This window comes from Jaminaea rosea (genome assembly GCF_003144245.1).
Source record: "Jaminaea rosea strain MCA 5214 unplaced genomic scaffold BDZ90scaffold_20, whole genome shotgun sequence".
In the NCBI taxonomy this organism is placed as follows: domain Eukaryota; kingdom Fungi; phylum Basidiomycota; class Exobasidiomycetes; order Microstromatales; genus Jaminaea; species Jaminaea rosea.
Window position 1 is genome coordinate 20,781 of NW_020289994.1, and position 19,791 is coordinate 40,571.

Sequence of the window (19,791 nt, forward strand, 5' to 3'; positions counted from 1 at the left end):
CTCTCTCTGGACTCGTCCTCCTCCCTCTCGCGAATAGTAATCAGTTTGCCACCGCACGCAGCCACAAGTGATGGGCAATGAGCAGCGCAGCGTCGCGATGGAATTGAATAGCTCACGGTGTATTTGATTTTTAAAAGTACAATGAGGGTGCCTTGCTTTGCGATCCGAGTTGTAGGTTGCTCTACGCAACAGCCGCACCCGCACCCGCACCCGTAGCGGCTTCCTTCTCCCCCTCCTCCCCCCTCGCTCCCCTGCGCCAAGCGCTTGGTCGGGGCCACCTCCAATCGGGCTGCCTCCATCTCTCCCCCCTCTTCATCACCACAAACATGACCGCCGTAACCGCGGCGACGAGCACCCCCCATCCACTCTGTAATGCTCCCTGTCCCACCTCCCTCAACAGGGGGCTACTGACCCCACTCGCCACGCAGGCCAGTACGCCTCGAAATGCCGAGTTGACCGAAATGGCTGCCGAGGATCGGCCGGGATTGGCGTCGACTAGGTAGGAAAGGGAGACGGAGTAGGTCCAAATTTGCGTGAGGCCCAGCAGGAAGAGGAGAGCGGCAGGCCAGCCTACGTTGGCGTGGTAGTAGAGGGACCAGCCGTACCCTATGAAGCAGGGAGGGACGGCCAGCATCGGGTAGACAATGGTGCGTAGCCGCCATTCGGATGGGGCCTTGCGCGGGAAAGGGGCGGGGGAAAGAGATGAGATGAGCAAGAGACACCTTCAACGCTCTGTGCCCCCCTTGATCTTGAGGGCGGCGCTCACCTTATGTCCTAATCTTCGTGCCACCTCTCTCAACTTCAAATCACTCAACCTCCCCCCAACCACGCTGCCAATCACCCCACCAACGCCCAGCGCCAGCAACACGCATCCAACCAAGATGGGCGAGAAGCCGTACGGCGGAGCCACAAAGGTTTCCGTGGTCGCGAAGCTCAAGCTGTACTGTGCTGCGAAGTTCACGCCGGAGAAGAGGAGGGTGACGAGGTTGTGTGGCTGGGAGAGGACGTGCGCTGCCGAGCCGAGTGGGGAGACGGAGGAGAAGGAGGGTTTGAAGGAGGGACCCGTGGAGGTAGGGTTCCGCGAGGGTAGACGACGTAGCGTTGTGGTTGCGGTGCGGGAGAGGAGTGAGAGGGGTTGCAGCGCTATCCGACGTGAGCGTGAGGGGGTTGTGACCTTTTGTTGGGATTCTTCGCGAGTACCGGCAGACCGGGCCGCAGTGGCGGATACGCCTGGAAGGTTGTTGGCCTCCTTGCCCTGCTCCTCTTGGGGCGCTCGCTCGGGCAATGTCTTGCTCCTCTGAGCGCGCGAGGTAGTACGCGTGGCCCCCCTCTTCTGCCTCTCAATATGCGTCTCGCTGGCCGTTGTGTACAGGTACTCGATTCCCGCGCCTTGGTAATCCGGTACAGCCATCGGCTTGTGCTGCTCATCACCATTGGCGTTGGCATCCGGCGAGGCACGCCGCCCTGTCCCCTCGAGATCTCCTCCGTCATGTTTCTCCTCGCGGTGCTCACGCAACCGCTTCTCGGCCTCGATCCTCGCCTTGTGCCATGCAGCGCTACGCTCGGTGCGAAACGTCTCCTTGAAGGTGCAGTACAGCAGGAAGGAGGCTCCGCCTGCTGCGGTGAGGAAGTAGAACTGCGCGGCGACGAGGAGGATGCTACGGTCAGCCAGGGACGGCTTCTGCTTCCGCCGCATGAGTGCTGCTTACCGTAGCCCTCCACCCAGCAGCCTCGGTCAGTGCTCCCCCGAGGATAGGCGCCAATGCTGGCCCTGAGATGGGCAAACTGTAGTACACCCCGACCTTGACGCCGCGCTCCTCGGCCTCGTACATATCCGCCAGACTGCCCGCCGCAATACTCAACGTAGCCGCGCTCCCTGCTGCCGCGATACTCCTCAACGCAATCACCGTCGCCATATTGCGCGCCAAGGGCGTAAACCCCGTCGCGACCGTGTAGAGGCCCATTGCTACTAGAAAGCACTTCTTCCGTCCAAAGATCTCCGAGGTCGGCGACCAGAGGAGGGGGAACATCCCCTGGAACAAGATGTACAGTGAGACGGATAGGTCGACGGATGCGTCGGATGCGCCCAGGTCTGCTTTTATGTCGGCAATGGCGGGAAACCATGCATTGGCGCCCATGGTTGGGATTAGGGCGCCGTACGAGACGATGAAGACTTGGTACCACTTGCGGGCTTCGCTCCACAGACGCGGGTCATCGGTGACGGGTACGTGCTCGATGTCCGTTGGCATGCCGTTTGCGTCGTGCTCGTACTCCTCGCTGTGTGAGCTCGACGAGGGGGGAGAAGGAGGCACGTCCTCCTCATCTTTGCGCTTGCCGCCGCTGTGAGCGGGAGGAGGAGGAGGCGAGGAGGACGAGAAGCTGGATGAGGCTTCTTGCCGTACTAGGTCCTCGTCCACGGAGGGGATGGGCAGCGCAGCCGTTGCTGGTATGGCTGTTGTGGCGATCTCGTCTCGAGTCGTGTCAGTCGATTGTTCATGGCCTGCCATGGCGTCGTGCCGGCGTCCTCGTCCTCGAGCTGGCAAGTAGCGAGGATGAATGAATGAATGAATGAATGAAGCTCTGCGTCACGTCGCCAGGGTAGCTAGCTGAGCATGCCAGACCGGCTGGCTGGTTAGTCGCGCCTCGAGATGAAAGGAGTGAGTGACGTCGCCTCGCCTCGCTGCCTTTGGCTATTGTAGGAGAACTGAAAGGAAAGAAATGCTCGACGACCTGCTCATGGGATGATCCTGTGCTTGCTTGATGTGGGATACAGGCTAGCCTGATCATTTGACTCACTCACCTCGCCCCCCACTCCTCGACCCCAGACCCAAAGGAGAATTCGCCGCCTGTGCCGCCCCGCCTGTCCCACAGTGCGGCGTGCGGTGCGGCATCGACTCGCATCTGATCGGCAGACAGGACAAGACGAAGATTATTCCCGCCAGGCCGCGCTCCGCGATCTCCGGAGGAAGGAAGGCGGGGAGGGGTCCGAGGGTCGAGCATGGCGACGAGAACGGGATGATGAGGAGGCAGAGGGGGCGGGGAAGGAGGTGATGTGATGCGATTTGATTTGTTTTGATTTGATATAGGAAATGCAGAGGAAGAGCATTGTCCAGTCTATGATGGCTTGAAGGCCCCCAGCTTACTTCCTGGCAGCTCAGACAGACGGCGAGACTATCGTTTCTAGGGAAGGCACACGATATGCCACACTCCCAAACGTATCGATCAGTCGTGACGAGCGGTGCAACCTTGCCATCATGCTCCCCTCACCCCCCGATTCTCGCTCTTGACCTCATCGTCGTCCTCCTCACCTCAATCTCGAGCTGCCTCATCCCTGCTCCCGCCACGCGGCGCCTTGTCGCTCTCTCCGTCCGGCTCATCTTTCACGGCAAAGAAGGCGGACCGGACAAGGCCTCTTGGCTTGGCCCGGCGGCGGCCTCTGCATTTGGCATGAGGGCCGTGGAGCGTGGAGCGGGCGTGGGACGCAACTTCCTCCTCCTCATCATTCGATATCGATCCGATTCCCTTGCTGCGAAGTCACCTCGCCCTGATCGATATCGACCTTCTCCTCCTCCTCCTCCTCCCCACCATCGTATTCGCCGGTCGCATTCGCACACGGGCGGTATAGAGCAAGCATGGATCAACCTCTTACCCCATTCGGCGATGCCGTTGCTGGCGCTCTAGGAGCAGGTGAGTCCATCCCCTGCCCCCCTGCTTCGTTCCCCCATCGCTGTTTGTGAAGCTAACCTTGCCTCACACACACACACACCTCGCAATGCAGCCACGGCGGCCATCATCACCTACCCCTTGGACATGAGCAAAACCCGCATTCAAGCTGGACTGCTCGAAAAGGAGGTGACCGTCAGAGGGCAGGACGGTAAACCGCGAAAGGTCAAGATTTCACCGAACATCTTCAAGGGGGTGTTGGAGGTCGTAAAACGGGATGGGATTCCAGCCCTTTACTCGGGCGTGGTGGCCAGCACGATGAACACGTTGAGTGAGTATTCGCCCGTGCGCGCGCGCGTGGTGGTGCTCAGCATGAATTTGAATTGGGGAGGCTGACTTGACTGCTCGCGCACCAGGCCTTCAATTCTCCTACTTCTTCTTCTACTCGTCCATCCGCACCTTCTGGCTCGAGCGACTAACAAAGAAGACTCCGCCCGGCGTCCGCGTCGTCATTGGAACCGCTTCGGAGCTGATCATTGGGGCCCTTGCAGCCGCCGTCGCGCAAGTATTCACCATCCCCGTGAGCGTCATAGCCACCCGGCAGCAGTTGCGTCCCCGCAAGACACGGGAGGTGGAGAAGGCAGCACAGGCCTCTGCGGCTGTTGGTGCTCCGGGTCAGGCGCCGGTGAAGAGGGGTGGGGTCAAGGAGGAGGAGGACGACGAGGACTACTCCTTTTTGGGAGTGGGGAAAAAGATCATCAAGCAAGACGGACCCACAGGTCTCTGGCGCGGTCTTAAGCCTTCCCTTCTCCTCGTCGTAAACCCCTCCCTCACCTACGGGGTATTCGAACGTATCAAATCCCTCATCCTCACTGCGACCCCTGATGGGAAAATGACCCCCTGGCAATCCTTCTTCGTCGGAGCCCTCTCCAAGTCCTTGGCTACAATCGTCACATTCCCTTACATCCTCGCCAAGTTGATCTTGCAGAGCGAGCGACCACCGGAAAAGGGGGCGATTGGTCTTTTGGCGAGGATAGCGAGGGAGAAAGGGATCAAAGGATGGTATCAGGGGATGGAGGCGCAGTTGATTAAGGCAGTGATTACGCAGGCCTTCTTATTTACTGCGAGGGATTATTTCACTGATACGGCCAAGTTGATGATGAATAAGAGGAAGGCGTGAGGTCGCGAGGGGGCGCGATGTGGGGGGGAGGCGCCTTCCTTGAGGTCATGTGAATGATGATGCGCTTCTGTTCGATTGCAATGAAGACACGGATAGAGCTTTGAGAGATGATGGAGAGAGGCTTGAGAGAATGGAGGCATATACGCATTGCAGTAACAGGCTGGCATGAGCGCATCTCTCTCGCAGACGTGTGTGGCTCGTGCGGCGCTCTGGACAGACGGGGAACGCGGCGGTGCATACAATCAACACCTCGTTCTCCTCCTCGCTTCCTTCCACCCTATCCCTCTCTCTCCTACTCGTCATCAACATACATGGTGGGCAGCGGCGGCGGCGGTGGCGGCGACTCGCACACCTCCTTCCAACAATATGACGACGGCATCCACCGCCTTGTGGGCACGCCGCACATCCGTGGCCCCTCGCATCTCCAACTTCCCCTCCTCGCCCTGGGCTTCTTCGGCTTCCAAATGGTCTGGTCAATAGAAATGGCCTATGGTACTCCCTTTCTCCTCGAGCTTGGTCTGAGCAAATCTACAATGGCCATCGTATTCATAGCGGGACCCATCAGCGGGCTAGTTGTCCAACCCCTCATCGGTACATTGGCAGATTCCTCTACTCACCCTTGGGGAAGACGTAGGCCTTACCTCGTTGCTGCTACGTTGGTCACTGCAGCTTTTGTGCTCTTGTTCGGATTCGCGAGGCTACTCCCTGCGTTGCTAGGGATGGAGGTAGATCAGGCTGGGTGGGCTACTCCTACTCTGGCCGTCGTGGGGATCTGGGGGATGGACTTTGCTGTAAACGCAATGATGGCTCTGGATCGATCCCTTTTGCTTGATATGCTGCCAAGGGAGAGACAGGCCGATGGAACTGCTTGGTCTGCCAGACTGGCAACTTTGGGGGCCATTCTAGGTGAGTTAAAGGGGGGGACGCGGTCATACCACGTCTCGTCACGTCGTCATTGCGCTCTCCCGAAGCTGACACTTCCCCTCCTTTGGCACTTTACCCCTCGCACAGGCTTCTTCGTGGGTGATATAGACCTCCCCGCCACTTTTCCCTTCACCATCCTCCCCTCCTTCCTCCTCGCCGGGACCCGAACCCCAAGCGAGGGGCAGGTGCGCTGTCTCTCCCTCATCACGGCCTTTTCCGTTCTCACCACCCACGCAGTCGTGGCATGGTGCGCCGTAGAGCAGCGCCTCGTCGAGGTGTGCCCCTCAGATGAAGCGGGCGCAGCTGCTGCGCGAAGAAGAAGAAGACATCGACGGCACCCTCGAGGAGGTGGTTCGATACTGCTGGACCCGATCAGGTCCGCCAGCGAGTCCCTGAGGGAGATCGTGGCTGTCGCCCGCAGCCTACCACCGCGCATCACGAGCATCTTTGCCGTGCAGCTGTGCAGCTTCGTCAGTTGGTTCCCGATGCTCTTTTACGCCACAGAATGGATCGCTACGGCCGTCCTTGCGCCCACCGCTACTACGGACAAGGATAGAGCGAGAGGCACTCGTGCCGGGTCCCACGCCATGTTCCTTCAAGCGCTCGTCAGCTTTGCGTGTTCGGCTGGCCTACCTTTCTTGCTCCCTGACCCGGATAACAAGGGCGAAATCGATTCGGCGAGTAGTAGCACAAAGACTCATTCCGCATGGCTACCATCCTGGCTCTCCAGACTAGCGGCGCGTCGCCCGCGCACCTCCCTCCTCAAGCTCTGGCGCTACGCCCACCTACTCCTCTTCGCCCTCGTCACCCTAGGCAGCGGACCCGCTCAGGCGACGCACAGCCTGCGCGGCGCAAAGGCTATTGTGGCCGCCTCTGGCTTCTCGTGGGCTGTGACTAATTGGGCGCCTTATGCTTTGATTGGGATATTCCTTCAAGAGGGGGAGGGTAAAGGAGGTGGGGAAGGGGGGCAGGGGGAGGGCATGGCTCTTGGAGCTGGGAGGGCGAGGAGGGGCCAATACCAGTCTGTTCCCTCGAGCGAAGAGTTGGGCGAGGCGGAGGGAGAGGGAAATGAGACGGTCATTGACCACGATCGAGAGGGCGCCGACGAAGACGACTTGGAGCATCGCCCCACCTCCCTTGGGGGAGGCGATCCAGCCTCAACCTCGTCCTCCGGCTCTGCCTCCTCCTCCGCACGAGCAGGCTCCGTTCTCGGGCTGCACAACGTGAGCATAGTCATTCCGCAGATGAGCGTCTCCCTCGTCTCGTCACTGCTCTTCGCCCTCTTCCCGGACGATGCGCAAGAAGGCGTTGCGGGTGGGACAACCTTGGGCTGGATCATCAGGCTTGGCGGGCTCAGTAGCTTGGGAGCGGCTTGGTTGACGTGGGGCCTTGAGGAGGACGTGGAGCGAGAGAGAGCGAGGGGCAGGCGGCGATCCTCGAGCAGTGCGGTAGAGTAGGGTTAGAAGATGCGAAGCAAGACGTCACGACAGCGAATAGATCAGATCAGATACCATATCACACGAGCCAAGCGGCCTGTTCGTAGAGCGAGCAAGAGGACTTTTTCGTGGAGTATTAAGCATAATAATGATAACAGTGGCGCGTGCACGAAAGGGCCCACCAGTCGTGAGCCCTGCAGGACATCGCTGCGTGGATCGCCACTCGAACCTCCCCTACACCTACACTCGGGTCGCTCCTCCCTCCCATCTTCACGCCATGCCCACTTCAAGCGACAACAGGCGCAGCTCCCGCACCACCAGCGGCAGCGCTAGTGGGAGCAGGCGGGTCAGCGAACTGCGGGCACTCCCTCGCAACGTGGTCCGGCGCCTGGCAGCGGTAGCAGAGCTTAGGGCCACGCGGGGCAGCACCACCCATACGTCCCGCAGCGGCGCCAGGGGCGGCCCTGCAGTCCCTTGCAAAGTGGTTGGCGCCACCGCACGCCCTGCAGGTGATCCCTGCGGCGCTACGAGGGGCCCCGGCACCAGGTCCCTGCGGGCATTGACGGGCAAGGTGGGGTCCACCGCACGTGAAGCAGGCCTTGGCCGCTACTGGGGCTCCACCAGCGCCAGCGGCAGCAGCGTTTGCGCCGCCAGCGTTGGCTGAGGCGGGGGGCTGGCTGCAGTTGGCCTTGATATGGCCCGTGCCGCCGCAGCGGTAGCATTGCTTGTTGTCGTCGGTGCGCGGGTTAGGGCAGGCGGACGACTCGTGGCCGGGCTCGCCGCAGACGAAGCAGAGGCGAGCGGGGGAGGAGCACGAGTCTGCCAGGTGGCCCAGGCGACCGCAGACGAAGCAGGCGCGACGACGGTTGGAGTGAGGGGTGGACATGATTGTCTGCGTGGGTGTGAGGAGGGAGGTGGGGATGTCGTGTGAGTCGGTGCGTCTGCATACATGCGAGCGGATGGGCAGCTCACCTGCTTTACGAAGGGGTTTGCTACTGCACAGCTGTTCTTTCTTGTTCGCTTCTTGACCGCTACTTGATCCGCTCCCCGATATTAACTCTCGAGAAGTTGGTAAAAGTCTTTTTTGTGGTGGTGGCGGTTTGGACGAGAAGAAGGCAATAAGCGCTGCAGCGACTTGGCTTGCATTTCGACTTGACTTGGATGTCGTGTGGCTCTTGCTCGCGCTGCTCCAGTGCAGTTGCAGTGCGCGAGCGAGAGCAAAGCAGAGCAAAGCAGAGCCGGCAAAGCCATTTTGGCCGTTGAGCGGGCTGCAAATGGGGAGGATAGACTTCCGTTCCGACCCGACGACGGAGCTACGTATCGCCGCCCTTCGTCACCGCCACGGCCTCGCATCGAGGTACGATGGGACGTTGCGATGAGGGGCGGAGGCAAGGCGGCAAAGTGACCTGGCCAGGGCGGAGAGGTCAAGGCACAGGTACGGCATGCTGCGCGCGAATGAGCATTTGACAACGCCATGGTGATGGGCATATGCGTGCTAGATCGGCGCGTTCGAGAGCTGATCATCAGGCCGACGCTCGAGCCTCTTGCGCCGATGGGCTCTGCTCAGATAGGCTCGCAGGCGGTGAGTCGCGATGGAGGCGTCCGAACCCAGTCGGAGCGTTCTCGCGTCGATACGAGTCTCTTTGTCGCTGAGCATGCCTGTCGCTCTCCGCCAAATAGCGGTGACGGCGGTGGTGAGCATGGTAACTCAGGTCGAGGTCGAGCAGATGACATGAAAGAGCGGCGATTGTTGACAGCGTGCTCAGACCTGACACCGTCTGACTGTTGTCATTGAGATGCGACGACGTATGGAGCTCCACTAAGCATGGTACGGACCACATCTCCGCCGCTGACGATGAGACCAGCTGCGACCAGCTCTCACATTCTCACAATTGCAGTCGATGTCATCTCTTGCCTGCTCTGCTCTGACTCTCTCCCCCTCGTCGTCCCTCACGACGCACGCTGCTTCACCATCACCCGCATCGTAGCTTCTCGATTCTCGAAATTGGCCCTGACTAGCAGCAGGCTAGCTGCGTCGATGCTGGCTTGGCTTGCTCTGCGTGGCGTCTGGCTAGCTGGCCGACGCTGCTTCTTTTTGGGCGACGAGTGGTGGCGGCGCGGCGCGGGCGCGGGGAGGGGGCACAAACGTCGAGACGCGCGGGGGCGTTGAGTCGGCTGTGTGTGTGCTGTGTTGCTGCTGCCCTGCCCCCCCTCTCGCCGCTCTTCCGCCCGGTGCGTGGCGGGAGGAAGGGGGGCGGGTCGAGCGCCAGCTGGCGTGGCCTGGCCCTGAGCGTGGCTGGCTGGCTGGCTGGCTAGCTGGCTGGCGTGGCCTTGTCTCGTCGACTCAACTCGAGGACTTGGGATTGCTTGCCGCCGCCCTGTCGACGTCGTCGTCGCCTGAGCCAGAGCCAGAGGCAAGCCAGCCCAGCCGCCCAGCAGAAGCGCCGCGCCCGCCCGCCCGCCTGCTCGCTCGCTCGCTCGCCCCCCTCGTCGACGACTCCTTTCTCCTCATCATCACTACCACACCAACACACCACTACCACCAACCCCGGTCTCGACCCTCGATCACAACAACTTGTCACAAGACCACTCGATTCCATTTCGTCTGCTCCGACCCAACACAGCCCCCCACTCTCTTCACAAACAACAAAGATGTCCGACGACCGTTCTAGCCACGTCTACCTCGTGAGTCGGACGACCTCGCCGCGTTCCCGCGTGCGCATTGCTGATCATGAGTAATTGCACCCCTTCTCGTTTCAGGCTAAGCTCGCCGAGCAGGCTGAGCGATATGAGGGTGAGTAGAGCGCGCAAAGACGAGCGGATGGCGTGGTGATTGGCGCGACGTTTCAGGGGATCAGATTGGGGGGGGGATGCATATATGGCGTGGGGATGGGTGGATGATAAGGACGGGAGGAGGAAGGACACGTAGAGAGCAGAGCAGAGCATCGCTTCGCTTCATTACCAAGCCATCGTGCTACGTAGCCCGAGATACTAACGCACCCTTCACGCCGCACACACGCGCAGAGATGGTCTCGGAGATGAAGCTCGTCGCCAGCCAAGACAGCGAGCTCACCGTCGAGGAGCGCAACCTCCTCTCCGTCGCCTACAAGAACGTCATTGGTGCTCGCCGTGCCTCGTGGCGCATCGTCTCGTCGATTGAGCAGAAGGAGGAGTCCAAGGACAACGAGTCCCAGGTGACCATGATCAAGAAGTACCGCGAGAAGATCGAGGCTGAGTGAGTGCGGAGTCAGGCGTGGTATCGTCTCTCTTTGCATAACTTTTCGGATTGCTAATGGCGCCCACTAAACTCCGCAACAGGCTGGCCCAGATCTGCGAGGACATTCTTGACGTCCTGGACAAGCACCTCATCCCCTCTGCCGCTTCGGGCGAGAGCAAGGTCTTCTACCACAAGATGTGCGTGCCCGCGGCGCAACAAAACCGATGTGCTGTCTTACTGATCCCTTGTCGCCGCCCCCACGCCCTCACAGGAAGGGAGACTACCACCGCTACCTCGCCGAGTTCGCCACCGGTGACAAGCGCAAGGACTCTGCTGACAAGTGGGTGCTCTCGAGATAGCGAGACACGCGAGACATTTCACTGACACTCGTCGTCTTCGCCACACTCGCAGGTCTCTCGAGGCTTACAAGGCCGCCTCGGACGTCGCCGTCACCGAGCTCCCCCCTACGCACCCCATCCGTCTGGGTCTCGCCCTCAACTTCTCCGTCTTCTACTACGAGATCCTCAACTCGCCCGACCGCGCCTGCCATCTCGCCAAGCAGGCCTTCGACGACGCCATTGCCGAGCTCGACACCCTCTCCGAGGAGAGCTACAAGGACTCAACGCTCATCATGCAGCTCCTCCGTGACAACCTCACTCTCTGGACCTCGGACATGCAAGAGTCCGAGAGCAAGCCCGCAGAGGGTGGTGCCGCCGCCGCTGGCGCGACCGAGGGTGCCGCTGCTGCCCCCGCCGCTGAGACCAAGGGCGAGGAGGCCGCCTAAAGGTGGTGAGAAGGAAGCAGCGTGTGCGTGTGTGTGTCAGCAATAACCGTCCGTGAATAGGGAGGAAGGAGAGAGCGAGTAGAAGACGGAGTTGCGAGATGGGATGATGCGAGGCGAACAATGGTCACCAAGACGACGATGAAGGAGAAGTCGTGGGGCGATGTGGTGTTGGTGGTAGTTGTGGAGGCGGGCGCATTCAAGGTGCAAGAGGGCGGCAGGGTCACACAAGTCGGGCAATAGATGGGAGTCGAGGGGTCGTTGGGCAGCAAGATCACCGCAATGGGACGTCCAAAGCAGGGATTGAGCGAGCAGCGGGTTGGTTGCGCATCGAGGGAAGGTGAGGGGATCCAAGTCGACGGTCATTGAAGCAGGCACCACCTCTTCAATCGTCGTCGAGCCCCCTCTCTCCTCCTCTCGATGGTCCAATCAACACCTCACCAACTCCCAAGCTCTGGCTCTCTCCCTCAATCCCGTCCCGCCCATGCACCTCCCTCCTCCCTTCATACCTCGACCCCATCTTCCCTACAACACGCCTTCTATCCCCGCCAAACCCCCCGTTCACCGCCGTCGCCTTTTCTCCCCATTCACTCTCTCCATCTCTCTCACCTTGTCAACTTTCTTCCCTTTTTGTCCTTCTCTCTCTCTCTCTCTTTTACACAGAAAACTCGCCTTTTCTCTCTCTCGATACACAGAAGAGGGTTGACAAGAGAGAGTCTCCTTCCCGCCCGCGTTGTGAGAGTAAGAGGCGATTGAAGTTTCATTGATGAGCACGATTCGCACGAGGGAGAGCAGAGCAGATCAGAGCAGAGCCGCGTCCGTCGAGCTCTCTCTAGGTGAGGATGTGTTGCTCTCTCTCCCTTGCGCGGGATTGAGCATAGTCACCGCCCCACCACCCAGTGCAGCTCTTCTTCTTCGAGTCGACAAGAAGGCACGCTTCTCCTCGTAGCAGGATCGCTTTCTTGTCTCTTCGTGCTCGACAGCACACATTTTCCGTCTCGCACACGTGACTTTATCGATTGCTGGGAGCTCGACGTAGTCTAGACCTCGAGGACAAAGACGAGGGACGAACAAAGGAGTCAGATCTCCCCCCGCCTTCCCGCCGCGTTGGACTGGTTGGTTGGTTGGTCTGCGAGTCGAGCCGATTTGCCGCACCCGAGATCTCGAGAGGCTCGATTCGTGATCCATCCGTGACGCTTTTGCCAACCTTCAAGAGGGGCAAGACGGCACGCCAGCAAGCAAGCAAGCAGAGGAGAGAGAGAGAGCAACAGGGTCAGACAAGCACAAGAGCGAGGAGTGCTCGATCGAGATCGAGTCGCATCAAGAGGCTATCGCATACAGCATCCAGGAAGCCTCACGATACCAGGCATGTCCTCCTCCTCCGCGCACGGGGGACTTCCCCTCCCCATTCCCGCCCCTTCCCCCAGCCTCAACCTCCCAGCGTGGCTCCCCCCGCTGCACGCATCAGCCCTCACTCTGGGATATGTGGGTGCCTTCTACCTCTCACCCACGATCAGAAGATTACCAAAGGACGATGTGCGCGTTATGAGGAGTCGATTGAAGGTTGCTAGCATTGCTACTGCGTTGGGTGTCGCAGGTACAGGGTTGGTGCTTTGGAGGGGGTTGGGGGAGAAGGTGGTGGGTACTCGTGATAATGAGGTGACGAAAGTGGAGCGATGCTCGAGGCTCACCTGCTATATGCTCTCGCGCAGCACCCTATCATCCGTCTCCCACAGGTGCTCCTCATGCTCGGCCTGCCCCTGCCATATAGCGTACCTACGGCTCTCACCTCCTCTTGGCTCCCACTCAAGCCCGGCCTTTGGGAATTTCTGAGCTCGCACCTCCTTCCTGCCATTCTATATCCCTTGAGCCTAACGGCGTCCCTCTTCCTCGGCCCGCTCTACGTCGAGTGGTTGGAGGGAACACTCCCCCTTCCAGGGTGGGCATCGAGGCACGTCCCTGGTGAGAAAAGCAACAGCAAGGGGAGAAACGCTCCCTCGGCAACGCCCTCAGCGTGGGGGAAAGCGAAAGCCTGGCTCAAGGACTGGTGTAACCTCCACGGCCTACGCAATTTTGTCGTCGGTCCCACAACAGAAGAGCTCATCTGGCGCAGCTGCATCCTCTCCGTCTCGTACCACTCTGTCCCTCGACCCTCCTACGCCTGGCTGATCTTCGGCACTCCTCTCTACTTCGGCTTGGCGCATCTGCATCACTTTTACCAGTCTTACTACCTCGAGAAGAGGGGGATCAAGTTTGCGGCATTGCAGGCGGGCGTGCAGTTTGCGTACACGACCTTGTTCGGGTGGTATGCTAATTGGCTTTGGTTGAGGACGGGAAGTATGATTGGGCCGCTGGCTGCTCATGTCTTCTGTAATGTGATGGGACTGCCCAACCCGTGGGGGGCGGCGAGGGATCATCCGGAGAGGAAGAGGGGTGAGTCTTGGCAGCGAGGGCGAGGGCGAGATGACGAGATGGAGATGAAGATGCCATTCGAGCTACAACACGCGCTGACTGCCTCGTGCTCCTCTCCTCCCTCCCCAACGTTGCCGCCACAAGCCATCTTCGCGGCGCATATAGCGGGGATAGGCCTCTTCGCCGCGAATGTGGTGAGCATGACTCGACCTGAGCTGTTCGGAGGAAGTCTGTATTGGCGGCAATAAGACATCTCATTCGTGTGTGCGTGTGCTCGGTGTGAAGCGTCGCCGTTTGTTCGCCTTGTCTGTCCATTGGCGCAACCACGGCCTTGGACCCCGGCCCGTGCGAGCGACGGAGAGGGCGGCGGCAAGTCGAGGCGGCGGCGTCGTCGAGGAGCGGCGCGAGGGATCCTTTGTTCCTCGCTCTCTAAGGCACCGTCCCTCTCTGGACCTCACCTCACTTCACCTCATCTCACGTCTTTCCCTTCTCTTTCTGTCGGCGCTCATCGCTCACGCTCACCGCAATGGCGTCGTTCGCCACCATGGCTTCGGGCTCGGGCTCCTCGAACAGCACCAACATGAAGGGCCTTGTCTCGTACATTGCTGCGCTGCGTCAGGCCAGGCATCGTGAGGCAGAGGAGAAGGTCGTCAGGCAGGAGATGGCACATATTCGACAGCAGTTTAGGCAGCAACTGAATGGATATCAGAAGAAGAAGTACTTGAGCAAGGTGAGAGGGCGCAGATCGTGTCGGAGGGAAAGAGGAGATGCTGATGACTGCCCTTTGTGCTGCGCTGTGCGACCAGGTCTGCTTCACCTACATTCTCGTGAGTATATGTGCACATCGACGAATGCTCAATCTACCCTCACAGCTCACTTCTTCCTTCCTCCCTTCGTGCGCGCGCAGGGCTACGAAGTCGACGTGGGTCACATGGAAGCGGTCAACCTCATCGCCTCGTCAAAGTACTCGGAGAAACAGATTGGCTACCTGGCCCTCACTCTCCTCATGCACGAGAACTCGGACCTCATCCGCCTCGTAGTCAACTCGATACGTAAAGACCTCGATGACTTGAACGAGGTGCACAATTGTCTCGCCCTCCACGCAATCGCCAACATTGGCGGATCAGAAATGGCAGAGACGCTTGCCCCTGACGTTCATCGCTTGCTCATCTCGCCCACATCGAGGTCCTTTGTCAAGAAGAAAGCGGCACTGACCCTGCTGCGACTCTATCGCAAGAGCCCTGAGGCCCTTTCAGATGTGCCAGACTGGGCTGCGCGCATCGTAGCCATTATGGACGACGACGACTTGGGCGTGGCGACGGCTGTTGCCAGCCTGGTCATGACAATGGCTCAGGACCACCCCGACGCATTCGCCAACGCCTACCCAAAGGCAGTGGACCGCCTCGCAAAAATCATCGTAGAGGAGGACTACTCGGAGGACTACCTCTACTACAAGGTCCCCGCCCCCTGGCTCCAAGTCAAGCTCTTGCGCCTCCTCCAGTACTGGCCCGCCTCCGATGACGAAACAATCAAGGCTACGATCCACAATGTCCTCGATCACATTGTTCAGAACTCGCAAAACACGCCAAAGAATGTGCAGCGCAACAATGCCCAGAATGCCATCCTTTTCGAAGCCATCAACCTCGCCATCCACCTCGACACCGAGTCCGCCGTAGTAGCCAAGGCCTCGGTCCTGCTGGGCAAATTCATCCTCTCCCGCGAGACCAATGTACGCTATCTCGGCCTAGACACCATGGCCCACCTGGCAGCGTGCGTTGAGTCCCTCGAGCCCATCAAGATGCACCAAAAGACGATCATGCATTCCCTCCGCGACCGCGACATCTCTGTCCGTCGCCGCGGATTGGACCTCCTTTACTCGATGTGCGACGTCGACAACGCACGCAGCATCGTCGGCGAAATGCTGCGCTACCTCCAGGTGGCGGACTATGCGCTTCGCGAGGAGCTAGTACTCAAGATTGCAATCCTGACGGAAAAGTTCGCCACCGAGTACGCGTGGTACGTGGATACCATCCTGCAGCTGATCAGCAGCGCGGGCGATCATGTAGGCGAGGAGGTATGGTTTCGCGTCGTCCAGATCGTGACGAACAACGAAGACGTGCAGGAATATGCGGCCACCAAGGCTTATGAGCACTTACAGTCCAGCTCATGCCACGAGAACCTCATCAAGGTAGGAGGGTACGTCCTGGGCGAGTATGGCCATCTGATTGCCAACAATCCAGGCGCGTCGCCTATCGAGCAGTTCCATGCGCTCCACTCGCGCTCCCACCTCTGCTCTCAACCGACTCGAGCCCTTCTGCTGTCCACCTACGTGAAATGGCTCAACCTCTTCCCAGAGATACGCGAACAACTCCTCTACGTCCTCAAGCGCTACACGCACGTACTCGACTCGGAACTACAGCAACGCGCGTGCGAGTACGTGGCCTTAGCTGAACGTCCCGACGGGTCGGACGAGCTCCTCCAGGCCGTGTGCGATGAGATGCCCCCTTTCCCAGAGAAGAGCTCTCTACTGCTGGGCAGGCTTCAGAAGAAGCATGGGGACACGAACGATAAGCGCACGTGGATCATTGGGGGTAAGGAGGTGAATCGCAATAGGGATGAGGCGAGGCTGGAGTCGTTGAGGAGGGGACCGGCCAATGGGGGTGCGATGCCCACCACAAAGGCCGCGGGGGCTGCTGCGCCACCCTCTGTGATCCCCGCTGGGGGCCAGCAGAGCAATGGAGCTGGAATTGACGACATCATGGCTGGGCTGGAGGGGCTGGACATGAGCGTTCAGCCTGGTGGGGTGGGCGTCACCAATGGGATGGGAGAGAACGGTGGCGAGGCGGGAGAGTCGAGCTATACGGCTCGGGCACCGCTCATCGACCATGGCGGTGACGGCGAAGAAAGCGCAGATCGAACCGCCAGCAGCATCAAGCCCACCACAACCGGCGTCGGCGTAGCTGCTCCCAGCTCCTCATCCGCCGCGCCACCCCTCGTCTTCCCCCCATCCATCACCAAGTCCTATCTCAAGACCGCCTTCAGCAACGAAGGTGTCCTCTACGAGGACGGCTCACTCCAAATTGGCCTCAAGACCGAATTCCACGGCTCACGGGGCCGCCTTGCCCTCTATTTGGGCAACAAGATCAGCGTGGGCTTCACCTCCCTCTCCCTTCGTGTGCGCCCGCACCCTGAAGAGCCGGACGTGGCCAATCCGGCCATCAAGGCCAGCATGTCCAAGCTTCCCCCCTCGAGCCTGGGCGCAATGACCCAAATCCAGCAAGTGGTCGACGTGAGCTGTCGCGGCGTAGCAACGTATCCTCCCTTGCTCCATGTAGAGTACCTGGCCGGATCACTCCAGTCCTTGGTCCTGCCCCTGCCCGTGCCCATGAGCAAGTTCATCTCCCCCGTCCCTCCTGGCTCCCTCGGTGGGCCTGCACAGTTCTTTGAGCGCTGGAAGGCCCTAGAGGGGGAGGGTAGACAGGCTCAACGCGTCTTTGGTGGATTTAAGCTCAGTAGGGAGACGAAGAGTGGTGTGGATGAAGGTAGGATGCGAAGAGTTGTTGAGAAGGGGTTGAGGTTGGGTTTACTAGAGGGGATTGACCCCAAGAGCGAGAATGTCGTGGCTGCAGGGCTTTGGTATTGTGATGAAGCGACGACCGAGGTGGGAGGGGGTACGACGACGAGCACTGCTAGTAAAGTGGGAATCTTGCTCCGACTGGAGCCCAACGCTGCTGCGCGACAGTGTAGATGTACGGTAAGGAGTACGAGGGGGGATGTGAGCGCCGAAGTTGCCAGGCTGGTCGTGTGTGCGCTTGGTGGAGATGCGGGGTTGTTGTTGGATCTCAAGGGGGCGAGAGCGGGGGTAGAGGGGGCGCAGCCTGCTGCGTGAGGGTAAGGAGGGACACCACGGAGGGACGATGCTACTGCTGCTGCTGCTGCTTCTTTTCTCTTGTCGATACGTAGGCGAGGATGGGCTAGAGATGAATTTTGTATATCACAGTGAGAGAAAGAGTGTGTATGCGCATGCGCACCCGCACGGTTTGGAGTGGCCAAGAGCGTACAATAACGAAGCGCACCTAGTAGCCGCCAGCAGCCGGCGCCGTCTGTCCCTCTCGACGGAGGGAGAGGAGGATCTCTGCGCGGGAACCACGAAAAGGGCGAGGTGACGTGTCAGTTCCCTTGATGATCTCGCACTTGATTCCACCAGATGGAGCCCGCGCCCACTCACCCCTATATCTGGCCAAATCCGTTCCCCCAGTAGGTGCGATAGTCTTACTCTGGCTATTCTCCAAACCCACAAGCTTCGTAACCCTATCCCACGTAGTCCCCTCGGCCAACTGCCTGTTCCTCATCTCCGTCTCTCGTGCCTCATCCTCCTTGTTCTTCTTGATGCTCTTCTCCTTCTTTGCATTGTACTCTCGATAGAATTCGTCAATGTCCCTCTCTGCTTTGGAGACTACTTCGCCCTTCTTGCGCTCAGCGGCCGCAGATCGTTGGGCGATGGAGTCTGCCTGCGCGTGACGCCAGGTACGAAGAGGTTCGGGCTCTTCTTCGTCGCTGAGATCGCCGCCGCCGTAGGGGTCTGAGGCGAGGGGGGCGTTGTAGGTGGGACCGGAGCGAGAGGTGGGACGGTCAGTGGATGTCATGGGGGGAGCCATGTAGCCGTTTGACTGGCGAGAGGCGCGGGACGAAGATGTCAGGTCAGATTCGTTGCAAGCAAGCATTATTGCAGCGCTGCTCTCAATCTGCATCGACTCACGGTGCTCTGCATGGTAGCAGCAGGCTGCTCAACCTCGACGGGCGTAGCCAGATCCGGGTCGTCCAACTCGGGGAAATTGCTCTCAAATGCCTCCTTGCTATGCTCTTCTGCAGAGGGACCTGCTGCTGCGGGTGCTGGCGCTGCTGCTGCTGCTGCTGCTGTTGAGGATCCACCACCACCAAGCAAGTCATCGTCATCTAGAGCATTGTTAGAGGCAGCAGCGGGGGCGGCCGCTGCGGAGGAAAGGAGGGCATCATCGCCGCCTGCTCCATCGAGGTCGGGGAATTTGGACACAAAGTCGCTCGTTGGGTCGGATTCGTTGCGCGTGCCGAAGTCGAAGGACATGATTGGTAGTTCAGTGGTGTTGGTGATGAGAAGGGAGGAAGAATGGTGTTGGCGATGAACGGTGAGTTGTGCGGTGCGGGCGTGCAGCCACTTGACAGGCGGGCGAGCGGGCGGGCGGGCCAAGTGAGTGAGACTGCCACGCGCACTCGCACTCGACTCGTGGCCAGCAGCCAGTCGTCGACTCCACTCCCGCGAGAGGGGAACCAAGAGGCGGGCTGCGCTCAGGCCACGCATGCAAAAGCAGACAGAACCAACATCGGAGAGCAGAGCAGGGCAAAAGGTTCCACGTCGTCCTCAACCCACGCCGGCGCCCCAGGTGCTACTGTCATCCTCTCTATCGCGTCCTTACGGCCCTCTTTTCATCGCCGCCTCGCCTCGCACACCATGTCCGCCCGCTCCCGCACAGCTGGTGGGATAGCGGATCGTCATGCTCTCCTCTCCGCGTACGGCTATGGTGCTCCCCCTCCTGCCCAACCTCCTCTAGGTCGAACCGCTTCACCCTTTGAGGACCCTTACTCCCAACCTTCCTCCTCCAGCTCCTCCTCCTTACCTCCCAGATTTGACGCAAAGAAACACGACGACGCGCCGCCGCCGGCTGCAACGGGCAAGCCATGGGGTGGGTGGGGTACACAGTCCAGGTTGGCAGAACAGTTGGAAGAGGGCAATGATGCGAGGTTGGAGGGGTTGAGCGACCGGGTAAAGATATTGAAGAATATCACAATGGGCATCGGACAGGAGGTTAGGGAGGGGACGGCCGATCTTAGCACGTTGGTGAGTCGCACCGGCCGAGAGAAGACATAACTTGGGAGACAGGCTCCCTCGCTGCGCGCCCTTAGATGGATGTATGCTAACAATGGAGAGTTCTCCCTCTCGCCCCGCGAACAGTCAGAAGCAATGTCCAACGCCGGAGCTCTATTGGGCAATACCTTTACGAAGATGAACAAGATGGCCAGGAGGCAAGGCGGTTGGTGGTGCAATATGATGTTGTTCCTCCTCTTCGTATGCTGGTTGTTTGTGAGTAGCTCGCGAGGGCGGGGGGGGAAAAAATGCCCGTGTGTCGAGGGAGCATACTGA

At 59.9% G+C, this 19,791-nt stretch overlaps 9 protein-coding genes across 9 annotated transcripts; 6 read left to right on the forward strand and 3 right to left on the reverse strand.

The window, feature by feature from the left end:
• Nucleotides 1–19: 19 nt before the first annotated feature.
• BDZ90DRAFT_244612 (MFS general substrate transporter) lies at nt 20–2,772 on the reverse strand. Its single transcript, XM_025507468.1, has 3 exons — nt 1,710–2,772; nt 767–1,636; nt 20–673 (listed from the first exon to the last, which is right to left on the reverse strand). Exons 1-3 carry the CDS (start codon nt 2,505–2,507, stop codon nt 182–184), a joined length of 2,160 nt encoding a protein of 719 aa, XP_025358976.1. The 5' UTR covers nt 2,508–2,772; the 3' UTR covers nt 20–181.
• A 710-nt stretch (nt 2,773–3,482) lies between these two features.
• Nucleotides 3,483–4,911, forward strand: BDZ90DRAFT_234936 (mitochondrial carrier). Its single transcript, XM_025507200.1, has 3 exons — nt 3,483–3,687; nt 3,779–3,994; nt 4,080–4,911. Exons 1-3 carry the CDS (start codon nt 3,633–3,635, stop codon nt 4,841–4,843), a joined length of 1,035 nt encoding a protein of 344 aa, XP_025358977.1. The 5' UTR covers nt 3,483–3,632; the 3' UTR covers nt 4,844–4,911.
• Nucleotides 4,912–5,086: 175 nt separating this feature from the next.
• On the forward strand, nt 5,087–7,400 carry BDZ90DRAFT_122171 (hypothetical protein). The gene is made up of 3 exons (XM_025503298.1): nt 5,087–5,749; nt 5,855–6,865; nt 7,165–7,400. Exons 1-3 carry the CDS (start codon nt 5,155–5,157, stop codon nt 7,308–7,310), a joined length of 1,752 nt encoding a protein of 583 aa, XP_025358978.1. The 5' UTR covers nt 5,087–5,154; the 3' UTR covers nt 7,311–7,400.
• BDZ90DRAFT_244619 (hypothetical protein) lies at nt 7,181–8,290 on the reverse strand. Its single transcript, XM_025507469.1, has 2 exons — nt 8,176–8,290; nt 7,181–8,095 (listed from the first exon to the last, which is right to left on the reverse strand). The coding sequence occupies exon 2, from the start codon at nt 8,087–8,089 to the stop codon at nt 7,490–7,492; it is 600 nt and encodes a 199-aa protein (XP_025358979.1). The 5' UTR covers nt 8,090–8,095; nt 8,176–8,290; the 3' UTR covers nt 7,181–7,489.
• A 1,565-nt stretch (nt 8,291–9,855) lies between these two features.
• BDZ90DRAFT_247390 (14-3-3 protein) lies at nt 9,856–11,204 on the forward strand (the record flags this gene model as incomplete). The annotated part of the gene is made up of 6 exons (XM_025507593.1): nt 9,856–9,888; nt 9,964–9,997; nt 10,228–10,438; nt 10,522–10,617; nt 10,692–10,760; nt 10,832–11,204. 6 exons carry the CDS (start codon nt 9,856–9,858, stop codon nt 11,202–11,204), a joined length of 816 nt encoding a protein of 271 aa, XP_025358980.1.
• A 1,105-nt stretch (nt 11,205–12,309) lies between these two features.
• On the forward strand, nt 12,310–13,878 carry BDZ90DRAFT_234940 (hypothetical protein). Its single transcript, XM_025507201.1, has 3 exons — nt 12,310–12,839; nt 12,914–13,634; nt 13,758–13,878. Exons 1-3 carry the CDS (start codon nt 12,570–12,572, stop codon nt 13,859–13,861), a joined length of 1,095 nt encoding a protein of 364 aa, XP_025358981.1. The 5' UTR covers nt 12,310–12,569; the 3' UTR covers nt 13,862–13,878.
• A 148-nt stretch (nt 13,879–14,026) lies between these two features.
• Nucleotides 14,027–17,592, forward strand: BDZ90DRAFT_234941 (Adaptor protein complex AP-2 alpha subunit). Its single transcript, XM_025507202.1, has 3 exons — nt 14,027–14,343; nt 14,420–14,440; nt 14,521–17,592. Exons 1-3 carry the CDS (start codon nt 14,140–14,142, stop codon nt 17,500–17,502), a joined length of 3,207 nt encoding a protein of 1,068 aa, XP_025358982.1. The 5' UTR covers nt 14,027–14,139; the 3' UTR covers nt 17,503–17,592.
• Nucleotides 17,593–17,646: 54 nt separating this feature from the next.
• BDZ90DRAFT_234942 (hypothetical protein) lies at nt 17,647–18,754 on the reverse strand. Its single transcript, XM_025507203.1, has 3 exons — nt 18,373–18,754; nt 17,842–18,283; nt 17,647–17,748 (listed from the first exon to the last, which is right to left on the reverse strand). Exons 1-3 carry the CDS (start codon nt 18,715–18,717, stop codon nt 17,690–17,692), a joined length of 846 nt encoding a protein of 281 aa, XP_025358983.1. The 5' UTR covers nt 18,718–18,754; the 3' UTR covers nt 17,647–17,689.
• A 347-nt stretch (nt 18,755–19,101) lies between these two features.
• BDZ90DRAFT_224731 (hypothetical protein) lies at nt 19,102–19,791 on the forward strand (the record flags this gene model as incomplete). The annotated part of the gene is made up of 2 exons (XM_025504632.1): nt 19,102–19,488; nt 19,603–19,791. The coding sequence occupies 2 exons, from the start codon at nt 19,102–19,104 to the stop codon at nt 19,789–19,791; spliced, it is 576 nt and encodes a 191-aa protein (XP_025358984.1).

Excerpts from the sequence above, each read along its gene's own strand:
- BDZ90DRAFT_244612 (XM_025507468.1), bottom strand. The coding sequence starts at position 2,507 with ATGGCAGGCCATGAACAATCGACTGACACGACTCGAGACGAGATCGCC. Across the intron at positions 1,637-1,709 it reads CTGCTGGGTGGAGGGCTACG|TTCTACTTCCTCACCGCAGC; the intron begins GTAAGCAGCACT and ends GTCGCCGCGCAG. Across the intron at positions 674-766 it reads CACGAAGATTAGGACATAAG|GCCCCATCCGAATGGCGGCT; the intron begins GTGAGCGCCGCC and ends TTCCCGCGCAAG.
- BDZ90DRAFT_234936 (XM_025507200.1), top strand. The coding sequence starts at position 3,633 with ATGGATCAACCTCTTACCCCATTCGGCGATGCCGTTGCTGGCGCTCTA. Across the intron at positions 3,688-3,778 it reads TGCTGGCGCTCTAGGAGCAG|CCACGGCGGCCATCATCACC; the intron begins GTGAGTCCATCC and ends CTCGCAATGCAG. Across the intron at positions 3,995-4,079 it reads CAGCACGATGAACACGTTGA|GCCTTCAATTCTCCTACTTC; the intron begins GTGAGTATTCGC and ends CTCGCGCACCAG.
- BDZ90DRAFT_122171 (XM_025503298.1), top strand. The coding sequence starts at position 5,155 with ATGGTGGGCAGCGGCGGCGGCGGTGGCGGCGACTCGCACACCTCCTTC. Across the intron at positions 5,750-5,854 it reads AACTTTGGGGGCCATTCTAG|GCTTCTTCGTGGGTGATATA; the intron begins GTGAGTTAAAGG and ends CCCCTCGCACAG. Across the intron at positions 6,866-7,164 it reads CATTGACCACGATCGAGAGG|GACGTGGAGCGAGAGAGAGC; the intron begins GCGCCGACGAAG and ends GGCCTTGAGGAG.
- BDZ90DRAFT_244619 (XM_025507469.1), bottom strand. The coding sequence starts at position 8,089 with ATGTCCACCCCTCACTCCAACCGTCGTCGCGCCTGCTTCGTCTGCGGT.
- BDZ90DRAFT_234940 (XM_025507201.1), top strand. The coding sequence starts at position 12,570 with ATGTCCTCCTCCTCCGCGCACGGGGGACTTCCCCTCCCCATTCCCGCC. Across the intron at positions 12,840-12,913 it reads GGGGGTTGGGGGAGAAGGTG|CACCCTATCATCCGTCTCCC; the intron begins GTGGGTACTCGT and ends GCTCTCGCGCAG. Across the intron at positions 13,635-13,757 it reads TCATCCGGAGAGGAAGAGGG|CCATCTTCGCGGCGCATATA; the intron begins GTGAGTCTTGGC and ends TGCCGCCACAAG.
- BDZ90DRAFT_234941 (XM_025507202.1), top strand. The coding sequence starts at position 14,140 with ATGGCGTCGTTCGCCACCATGGCTTCGGGCTCGGGCTCCTCGAACAGC. Across the intron at positions 14,344-14,419 it reads AGAAGAAGTACTTGAGCAAG|GTCTGCTTCACCTACATTCT; the intron begins GTGAGAGGGCGC and ends CTGTGCGACCAG. Across the intron at positions 14,441-14,520 it reads TCTGCTTCACCTACATTCTC|GGCTACGAAGTCGACGTGGG; the intron begins GTGAGTATATGT and ends GTGCGCGCGCAG.
- BDZ90DRAFT_234942 (XM_025507203.1), bottom strand. The coding sequence starts at position 18,717 with ATGTCCTTCGACTTCGGCACGCGCAACGAATCCGACCCAACGAGCGAC. Across the intron at positions 18,284-18,372 it reads CTGCTACCATGCAGAGCACC|TCAAACGGCTACATGGCTCC; the intron begins GTGAGTCGATGC and ends GCCTCTCGCCAG. Across the intron at positions 17,749-17,841 it reads GGATTTGGCCAGATATAGGG|AGATCCTCCTCTCCCTCCGT; the intron begins GTGAGTGGGCGC and ends GTTCCCGCGCAG.